This window comes from Chrysochloris asiatica, unplaced genomic scaffold, assembly GCF_000296735.1.
Source record: "Chrysochloris asiatica unplaced genomic scaffold, ChrAsi1.0 scaffold00194, whole genome shotgun sequence".
Classification (NCBI taxonomy): Eukaryota; Metazoa; Chordata; class Mammalia; order Afrosoricida; family Chrysochloridae; genus Chrysochloris; species Chrysochloris asiatica.
In genome coordinates this window covers 4,752,888-4,763,654 of record NW_006408712.1, presented here as the reverse complement: position 1 = coordinate 4,763,654, position 10,767 = coordinate 4,752,888, and the positions used below count along the sequence as shown (strand labels likewise).

At 38.0% G+C, this 10,767-nt stretch overlaps 1 protein-coding gene across 1 annotated transcript in view; it reads left to right on the top strand.

Annotated features, from left to right (window-relative positions):
- Nucleotides 1-10,767, top strand: part of ERO1L (ERO1-like (S. cerevisiae)) — a 53,738-nt gene that overhangs the window by 10,518 nt on the left and 32,453 nt on the right. The window contains exons 2-3 of the mRNA XM_006872357.1: nucleotides 5,417-5,536; nucleotides 6,272-6,355. Coding sequence (XP_006872419.1) covers nucleotides 5,417-5,536; nucleotides 6,272-6,355 — 204 coding nt within the window. The remainder of the gene's footprint in view (nucleotides 1-5,416; nucleotides 5,537-6,271; nucleotides 6,356-10,767) is intronic.

Here is a 10,767-nt window from a genome sequence, read left to right as displayed (position 1 = left end):
GTAAGGTTGCTATGAGTCGGGCCAACTCGATGACATCTAACAACAACAACAAAAACAAAGTGAATTACTTAATTTGGCCCTTCTAGCTATAATCTTTGTGACTCCATTATAATGATTGGGTGAGGTTATGCAAATAAGGTGCTTGTGGCCCACCAAAGGAATTCAACACTTGCTGCTAATGCAAATGAGGTACATAGAACTCTTGTGGGGGATTGTTGTTGTTGTTAGGTGCTGCTGAGTTGATCCCAACTTATAGCAACCCCATGTGTTACAGAATGAAGCATTGTGCTGTCCATTTCATTGAGTTTTCCTCTTTTTTTGCTGACCTACTTTACTGAGCATGATGACCTTCCCCAGGGACTGGTCCCACCTGATAACATGTCCAAAGTGTGTGTGACTAAGAATCACCATCCCTCACTTCTAAGAAGCATTCTGGCTGTACTTCTTGCAAGACAGATTTGTTTGTTCTTCTAATAGTCCATGGTATATTCAATATTCTTTGCCAATACTATAATCCAAAGCTATCAATTCTTCTTCAGTATTCACTGTTCAGCTTTTACCTGTACATGAGGGGATTGAAAATACCATGGCTGGCATACCTTAGTCTTCAAAAAGATGTCTTTGTTCTCTGACACTTTAGATACAACTAGTAAGTGATTGAGATGGGATTCATACATATCAAAGAAGGTCTGCCTCCAGACTCTGCATGTCTAACCACTGTCATACAATGCCTCTTCCTTGAAGGGTTTGTTTGAAGGAGATTGCTGTATAGTTTGGGATGCTGAACAGAAGGCCTACAAGCTTTCCAGCTGGTAAGAGGCTAAGACTTTAAGTTGGGTTAAATTGGTGATGGTATGTATCAAGCCTAGCTTGGTTCTTATGTCTACCATCCCTCAACTGGATCCTTTTTAGCTTTTAAGTCTCTACCTTTTAGCTTGGCCCTATCAAGCTTAATAATGATCTGAAACCTAGAAGTGGGTTTAAAGTTTTAGCATGCACTGAATCACTTTTGGGGTAGAGAGGGCACCATGTTTTTAAGAAGTGCAGACTCCTGTGGTAGGGCCAGAGTTCTATTTCTGTAGCACAGTGTAAAGCTTCTCATTATCGTCAGCAACCGTGTTTTTTTTTTTTTTTTTTTGGTGTGGGGGGCGGTTAACTCAGATGATAATATGTGGCTTGGTTTCCAATGATCTTCCTGGTCTGTTAACTGGATTCCTAACATAAGCCTTTCTGGAGGCTCTATTCTGGCAACGTACATTATTCTATTGTTTGTAGAATTGGCCTGGCTTCACACTTGCCAGACTTCCTTGCAGGGATCAGGCTCTGCTGATGTTGGTGAATAACCAGAATGGTCAGATAGCTTGGGTTTCCAAGTATCTGCCTATCCCTCTTTTGCTGGATTCTGCTGAAACCTCAGAAACAATAGGCTCAAATATAACCATTGTGAGGCTGGTGCAGGACGAGGCAGTGTCTCCTTCTGTTGTGGGTAGGGTCGGAACCCCTGTAATGACACCTAACAACAACAACTACACTAGGACCCCTACCACTCCTATTCTGCCTCCTTAGCTGTTCTGCTACCATTGGCATTGTGTGGGGATACCTCCTACTCAAATATCTAAGGAAAAAGGCAGAAGATTTGTAAAACTGTCATTGTTCTGCCTTCATCTCGTTCTGTTTTCTTGGTGATAGACTGTTTCTGGAGGCATTTGGATTCAATTTTTGGTTTATGGTTAATTATAAATTCCTTTGTAACTAGAATATGGTGGTGGTGGTGTGCTGTGGAGTCGGTTCCAACTCATAGCGACCTTATATAGGGTTTCTGAGGCTGTAAATCTTTACAGGAGCAGAAAGCCTCATCTTTTCCCCATGGAACTGCTGGTAGTTTTGAAACGCTGACCTTGAGGTTGCAGCCCGACTTGTAACCACTATATTACCAGAGCTCCTTAACTAGAATATAGATAGGTAGAATATTGGATGTAAGTATTCGTTTAAAGTTAGCTTCATTTACTTGCTATATGAATGCATTCTTGCCACTTCTACTTGTGTGGTCTGCAGCATAGGTAACATTATAGTTGTTGTTGTTAACTGCTGTCATATTAGTTCGATTTATAGTGACCCTGTACGGGGTTTTCAAGGAATGTCTGGTAGGCTCGAACTGCCGTCCTTTCAGATAACAGTTAGCCATGACAGGCCTCCAATATTATATAGTTGTTGGTGTTGTTCTTAAGTGCCGTTGAGTTGATTCTGACCCATAGTGACCCTGTATAGGGTTTCCAAGGAGTGACTGGTGAGCTTGAACCGCCGACCTTGCCATTCAAATGACTTTGCAGTCTGGCGCATTAACCCACAGCGCCACACCAGGCCTTCAATATTATCTAGTACATAGGTGTAATTAGACTGTGTGGTACATGTCTCAGCTGAATGATGAGTGGCAGTGGACAGCATTCATTTTTTCATTCTACACTCACCCTACAACAAATAATCATCGAGCATTTACTATGTGTTTCCGAGAAGTGTAGTGCTAAGTACTGGGAATACAAAGTTGAAGAGACATGATTTTGTGCTGAAGGATTTTATAGTCTAATGTGTGGGAGAGAAATGCAGTGGGTTAATTCTTACATAAGGAGTCCTGGTGTGGTGCTGTAAGGATCATGCACTGGACCACAAGATCAGAGTTTCATACCCACCAGCCATTCCTCGGAAACCCTAGACAAGGTGGCAATGAGTTGGACCAACTCGATGGCACTTTACAGCAACAACAGTTCTTATATAGTAGTATGTGGAGTGTCATGAGACCGGACTGCGAGGGCAGTTAACCTAGCAGCCACCTAAGGTACAGCTTCCTGAAATCGGTGATACTTGTGCTGAATTCCGAGGGTACTTTTTTTACCTTACATTTTTGCCTCAGGGAGAACAATTAATTTGTTCCAATTCTTCCTCTCGAGTTTGAATATGTCTCTCTCTCTCTGTGTTTGTTTCTTTTTGACTGAATGTCTCTGCTTGACGTCTGTTCCTGTGGCCTTTGGAGGACACAGTAACAGTCTCTGAGGAACAGGAGCTATTTTATGTTCTTAGAAATTCTGCTTTTGAGGCTTAAAATAAAGAGGTGTGAAAAATCAAGTCATCTAGGATAGAAACACTTTTGTTTTGTTGGTGTCTAAAATTAGGGCTCTAAGATTATTGCATACTCAGAGAATATTTAGGAAGAAATTTGGACAAATTTGCATATGGAATGAAAATAGCTATTACAGTGATAAAATATGTAGATCAGATTTCTAGAAATTGAATTAAACTGAAAGCAAACCATTTATAGTTGATCCCAACTCATGGCGGCCCTGTATGTGCAGAGTAGGGTTTCCAGACTGTGACCTTTTGAAAGCAGATCGCCAGGTTAATTGTGCTGAACTGCAAGGTTGGTGTGAACCACAAAGTTTGTGGTTCAAGCTCACCAGCTGCTCCTTGAAACCCTGTACAGTATCGTTATGGGTTGGAAGTGACTTGCGAGCACTTAATAACAACAACAACAACATTGAATATTACTGTTATTATCCAAAGTCGTGTCATCACGTGCGTGGACATTTCCACTACTGTTTTGTAATGGGTAAGATGAAAAGTTAGTGTAAGATTTTTTTCTTATTCCAAAGGGAAACATGTAAATTCAAGATTTAAATGCTGTATTTGTTTCCTTGCTAGCATATTATTTATATTATTTATTGATTGATCATAGGTCTCCTTCAAATATAATCCAATGCAGTTTACAATGGGAATATTTGCACTAAAACGTGATATGGATGTCTTTTCTGCAGCATTCTGTGCTTTAAAAAACATTTCTAGTATTTTTTCTTGAATCACAATGTATTTATTACTTACACAAAGCATTGTTTAAATAAACTCTATTTGGTGTGTTCCTAGTCCCCCCAAAACAAAGGATATTAGTTTTCCAACTGATAACATCGGATTATAAAGAGTTCCCATTGCATCCTAGTATGTTTGTTCTTGTTAAGTGCTGTCGAGTCGGTTCTGACCCATAGCGTCCCTGTATAGGGTTTACTAGGAGCAGCTGGTGAACTTGAACTGCCAACCTTACGGTTCAAACCAACTGCAGTCCAGCACATTAACCCTAGTATAAGTGCATTGAATAGTTTAGTTCAGTAGCTACAAGGAGCCCCGGTGTCGCAGTAGTTTAGTGCTTGACTGCTAACCGAAAAGTCAGTGGTTTTGAACTCTTGAGCTGTTCCATGGAAAAAAGACTTGGCAGTCTGCTTCCATCAAGAGTACAGCCTGGAGAACCCTATGGGGCAGTTCTGTTCTATTCTGCCCTGTGAGTCATGGGCTTGATGTGAGTCACAATCGACTTGATGGCAGTGGGTTTGGGTTTGGTTGTTGTTGTTGTTAAGTGCCGTCAAGTCTATTCTGACCCATAGTGACCCTGTATATGGTTTCCAAGGAGCAGCTGGTGAGCTTGAACCACTGACCTTGCAGTTCAAGCGGCTTTACAGTCTGTCCCATTAGCCCACAGTGCCACACCATAGTCAAAATATCCGATTTAAACATTTGAAGATCAGAATTGGCTATGTGGTTGGTTTGCTATCTCATTGTTGTTAATGATAAATAATTTGTAACCACCATTCCAATCTATAAAAATTGCTATGACCCTATATTTGAAGTTTGGTAGGCTTTTATAAAGAATTGTTGAGTTTTTTTTTCCCCCCCTCTAAATTCAGTTTCACTTTGCATACATTCACCAAACTTGTTTCTGACCTTAGGTGGGAATTTGAAATAAACGAAGGACAGAGACAACTGAACTATTAGAGTACAGTCTCAGGAACCCCAAAGACAGGAATGCAGCTGTGGTTCAGGAAGACAGGGGGATGTGCCAGCAGTGAAACCCGAGGGATTCCAAGTAGCATATGTTCTCTGTGTCCCATCTTTGTTTCTTTTTGTATCTTTTAAAACCTTTCTGCTTTCTGCTAACTGATTTATACACTCCTCCGTTCACATGGTGTAGTACGGTATGAGTTTACTTGTTTAGTTACAGGGAGAGACATCTTTCCCTCTTAGACTCAATTCCAGAGTCCTGAAGAAGAGACTGAACTGGCTTGGGCCTAATGTCCACTGAGTCACCTGTGAACTAGAGGGCAGGGTTACAAAATGACTGTTAAGGAGCCAAGTCTCTGGGGGTCGTGGGTCATTCTGAGCTTGGCACACCCTCTAAAAGGTATTCACTGACTTCTTTAGCATATAGTAAGAATTGTAGTATTTCTGAATCAGCGTCGTACCTTATCTCATAATACTGTAAGGGGAGGAAGTTAACAGCTGGTTGATTGGGAGATATTTATTAATAATCATGTGAGAAAAAAATAATCCTATTGCATCTAGTAAATTTCAGCTTAATATTTTATTTTCTTTATAACAGGTTAGTGGTTATTTGGATGATTGTACCTGTGATGTGGAAACCATTGACAAATTTAATAACTACAAGCTTTTCCCAAGACTACAAAAACTTCTTGAAAGTGACTACTTTAGATATTATAAGGTACTTTTACTTTTTTTTTAATATAAGAATACTAAAAGATTAAATGAATAATTCCATTTTCTTAGAAATTACATAACATCCAAGTTGTGACTATTATATAAAATTGATAGAGGCTTTATTAGGAAAATTTATTTCATGAGCTTGAACCATGTGATTATGAACAGTGAACGTTGGACACACTGTTAATTTCAGTAACTGTATTTTCTTAGAGTTAGAAACTAGTTGATTAAATTGAACTAAGCACAGAAACTACTGTTATCAAAACAGTGAATTGTTTATAATTTTCTAAAACATCAGCTTGACTCTAGTTAAAGAAATTTAATTAAATTTTTGAGGCACATGACTCTATTTTAATCTGTATCATTTTAACAAGTACCTTGTGGTATTTTATTTCAAAAGAGAACCATATCATTGAAGTATTTAATTATATTAGGAATTTATAGTTGTTTAGCTGGTCTACCTGTTACTTGCTTGAAAAGAATTTAAGTTGAGTAATGATAATCAGCCACTTTGTTCAGAGTCTGTTTAGTAGCAATCTGTGTCTTTCTAAGTAACTCTATCAATTTACTTATAACCAGCTTCGCATTTATGTAATGATTGGAATTGACAATCAGTGAAAGAATGAGATTACATTCAATAACATGACTAGGTTATAGAATCATAACTTAACACCTGCCAGTTGTAATCTTGAGAGCCTTCTTTTGATAACGTTTTTCTCTGTTACTATTGTTTCAGGTAAACCTGAAGAGGCCCTGTCCTTTCTGGAATGATATCAACCAGTGTGGAAGAAGGGATTGTGCTGTCAAGCCTTGTCAATCTGTAAGAAACATGTATACATTTAAAACGTTTTATCGTTTTTTTCTGTCCATTGCAACCCTTTAAAAGGGGCTTATGTAACAAAAATTTGTATTTTAATTCCTATGTTAAATATAATATTTACATACATAAAATTATAAGTTACAAATATAAAACCTATTTTGAATTATATTGGTTCATAATAATTTAAATTTTGTGGTTAACATAATCCTTTGATTTATTAGTGAGATTGTTGTTGTTGTCGTTCAGTGCCTGTTTAGGGTTTCTGAGGAGTAGCTGGTGGGCTTGAACAGCCAACCTTATGTTTTGCACTCCAGTGCTGATCTTATAACACCACATCAGGAGTCTATTAGTGAGACTAATGGCTTGATATTTGTTATTCTTGTATATTACCAGAACAAAGTTATGATTGTGGTTTAATACAATAAAATTTATGAGATATAAGCAAAATGAATCCTTTTTTTGTTATTACATTTTTTTAACCTTCTATTGTGAATTGAAGGAGCTCTGGTAGCGTAGTGGTTACGAATCGGGCTGTGAACCTCAGGGTCAGCAGTTTGAAACTACCAGCTGTTCTGCGGGAGAAAGATGAGGCGTTCTGCTCCCATAAAGATTTATAGCCTCGGAAACCCTGTACAGGGTCGCTATGAGTTGGAACCGACTCCAATGTACATAACAACAACAACATTGTGAATTGAGCGGCTGTTTACAGAGTAGATCATCAGTTTCACATTCTACAAATCATATACTTTGCTTCATTACAATGATCGCAGTCCCTTTCATATACCAACAGTTAACAGCATTTACTTCTATTCACTTTACCATTGCAGTTCTCCTTGTGTTTCCAGCTACCTTCATCTTTCCTCTGCTAACCTCACTCTTGTATATTATCTGTCCTGTCACTATAGTTAACATGTGTCTATCCTCTAGCCCGTGAATCATTCCCTGCCCGTAACCATCAGAGATTGTTTCCTTTATCAAGAAAAACTTTTCTTAACTTTTTACAATATCGGCCTCATATAATTTTTGTTCTTTTGTGATTTACTAATTTTACTTAGCATACTGTCCTGCAGGTTCATGCATATTGTGAAGTGTATCACAGTTTCATCATTATTCTTCCACATATTGTAGTATTCTCTTGTGTGGATGTACCAAAGTTTGTTTAACCATTCTTCTGTTGATGGGCATTTAGGCTGTCTCCATATTTTTGATGTGCTATTTTGTACACATCATATTGAAGGATCCTGCGTTCCTATCCATTCTGTTTTCTGTCTTCTGACTAGTGCGTTTAATCAATTTGCATTCAGTGTAATTATCAATAGGTTTGAATTGATAGTTTTTTTGTTTTTTTTTTTTGTCCACATAATTTTTCTGCATTGAGTTAATTTTGTTTGTGGGTTTTCTTTGCATTTTCAGTTCTGTTGTGTTAATGCTTACTAAATCTTTCCATTTTCTTCTTTTTTTGTTTTGATGTGAAGGTGTATTCATTTTGTTGAAGTTACTGTATAATTTATTAGTGTTTTTCCTTATTTAAAACAGTGTGTCTTACCTTGAAATGTACTTGACTTCCTTTCCATTTAGAAGGTCTGTATCTACACTATTCCCTCTTTTTGCTTTGTAGTTGACTTCATTATATATTGATATCTCTATTTCCCTATTTTCAGTCTTGTAGATTTTTTTCACTTTAAATACTTCTTTCTATATCTGGATTGAGTTCTGGGTGCTGTTGTCATGTGTGGTAATCTCAGGTTGTTGTCTGCTGTTGTTGGTTCTCAGTCCAAAGAACATCCTTTACCATTTTTTGTAAAGTTGGTCTTGTTATAACAAATTCCTTTAATTTCTCTTTATCAGAAAATGTCCCTAATTTCACCATTGTTTTTTAGGGCCAGCTTTGCTGAGTGTATGATTCTTTTTTTTTTTTTTCTTTGTATATGTCATTCCATTGCCTCCTTGCTTGCATAGTTTCTGCTGAAAAATCAGAAAATAAGTACTGTTGGTTCTCTTTTGTAGGTAACTTCATTTTTCTAGAGCCACTCTCAGTTCCTTATCTTTGGTTTTGGAGAGTTTAATTACGTTTGTCTTGGTGATATCTTTTGGGATCTATCCTGTTTGGGGTTTGTTCACCTGCTTGAATGGTTATCTTCTTGTCTTTCATGATGTTAGGGAAGTTTTCTTTCAACAGTTCTTCTGTTTTCTCTGGGCTTTTTATTGTCTCTTCCTGTTCTGGAACTCTATAAATTGTTCCTTTTCATGGTGTCCCACATAATTCTTAGACTTTCTTTAGATTTGTTCTTTTTTTTCCTGATTGTTCTAGCATATAAGTATTGAAAGATTTAGCTTCAAGTTCACTCATTTGGGCTTTCATTGCTTTGCATCTCCTCCTTTGCCCTTTGAATGTATTGTCCATTTCTGAGCTCTTAGTATTAATCTTCTGGATTGCTAATTGAGGGTTTTGTATTATTTTAAAATTTGCATTTATTTTGTCTGTTTGATCTTGAAGTGTTTACCTGAATTCTTCTAAAGTTTTTACTGTGTTCTCCTTGCTTCCCTTGATCTGTCTATTGATCTTTTGAAGGTACCCAATTATCATTCTTTTGGATTCTTTTCAGTTAGTTCCATTATCTCTTCTTTCTCAGAAACATTTTCTGACTCTGCATCTTGGTCGTTTGTTTAAGCCATTCTCTCTTGTTTTTTTCATGTGAGCTAAAATTGGCTTCTGTTTCTGGGGCATTGTGGAGTTGTCATATTTGTATTTAACTGATGATTGTATGTCGGTATGTTCTCAGGCCCTTACCAACTGTCTCCTGTGGGAAATGAGAAACAGAAGGAAAACTTCAGAAAAAGAAAGGATAAAAAGCAAGGGAATGGAAAGAGGAGGAGAAAGGATAAATAAATACAAACAATGAAACAAGAAAAGAATAAAACCAAACACAAAAACAAAAGCATAAAAACAGTGCTGCTATTGGACATGTTGTTGTTGTTAAGTACCATGGAGTTGGTTCCTACTCACAGTGACCCTGCATAGTGTTTCCGAGGCTATAAATCTTTACAGGAGCAGAAAGCTGCATCTTTCTCCTGTGGATCAGCTGGTAGTTTTGAACTGCTGACCTTGAGAATAGCATACCAATTCATAACTATTACTCTACTAGAGCTCCTTGAGAGGAGAAAACTCTGGGATGGTTCATGCAAGTGAAGGAGCTCAAGAGATGGGTATGGTAGGGAGGTGACAGCAGGGTCCCTGGCCCTAGGTGGCGTTCCTGTCGGCTTTGGTGTTACCTATGTTCAGGACACTCAATCTGGAAGTAGTTTGTGGAGGCCCACGATGGAGCTGCTTTCTGTGTCTGTTAGGCCCATTTGGCAGATGAGGGCAGGGTAACTGGTTGAATGCTCATCTGGTGGCTCTATGGGTTCGCAGGTCTGGAGCCAAGCCCACCTGAATCCAGGCACCAACCAAAGTGTGACTCTGAACTCCGGGGCATGGTCTGAGTTGGGAGTGGATGAGGGCAGGTGCTGGTCACACCCCTGGTCACCAGGGGAGCATAGGGAAAAAAAAAAGAATCACACATTTCTTGTCTTGTGTGTGAATCTGTTCTGCCAGACCACCTTCTGTTGCCAAGACTGTTTCCAAGATGGTCTGCCTCATCTGGCCCTCTGTTCACCTGTGTGTCTCCCTCTTTCACTGTCCCTGCTCAGCTTCTTTTCCCAGCATGCTCTCAGTCCAATTCTTTTACCTTTCCTCTGAAATTCAGGGTTCCAGGATTTTCATCTGTGTCTGTTTCCTTTTATCTTTTGTATGTTTTTCTGCCGTCTTGCTCCAAGTGTTCATCGTTTTTTTTTTTTTTTTTTGTAGATGTATTTTTGTTTGTTTAGGAGTTTTGTGGACAAAACGCCTGGTTTTACTTAAAAATTCTTGGAGTATTAATATTTGAAGTGGTAGTCCTTGTGTGACATGTAGGATAAACATTGGACTGCTAACCATAAGGTTGGCAGTTCAAACCCACCGGACCACTCCTTGGGAGTCTTATACAGGGTCACTATGAGTCAGAATCAACTCAACAGCAAACAACAACTGTGAAAGCAGATAAATATTTTAAATTTTCATTAAACAGTGTATTTTTATACATTTAAAGTTTGGCTGATTCCAAGACTAAAGTAATAATTATGTAAGAATAGTTTTGATTACCTTTTTGTAAAGGAAAGCACAAAAAGCTACTAAACACTTTTGGGTAAAATCAAAGGACACAGATGTTAGCACCTAGCGGAGTTCCTAGGAGTTAAATATGGAATAATTTGAGTAAATATCTACATTTTCATACAGTAACAAGATATGTGATTAACAATCTATATAATTTTTACTTTTAAGTAGTAACCATAAAAACTGCCTAACCATTATGTTAAAATAATCTGATAAATTT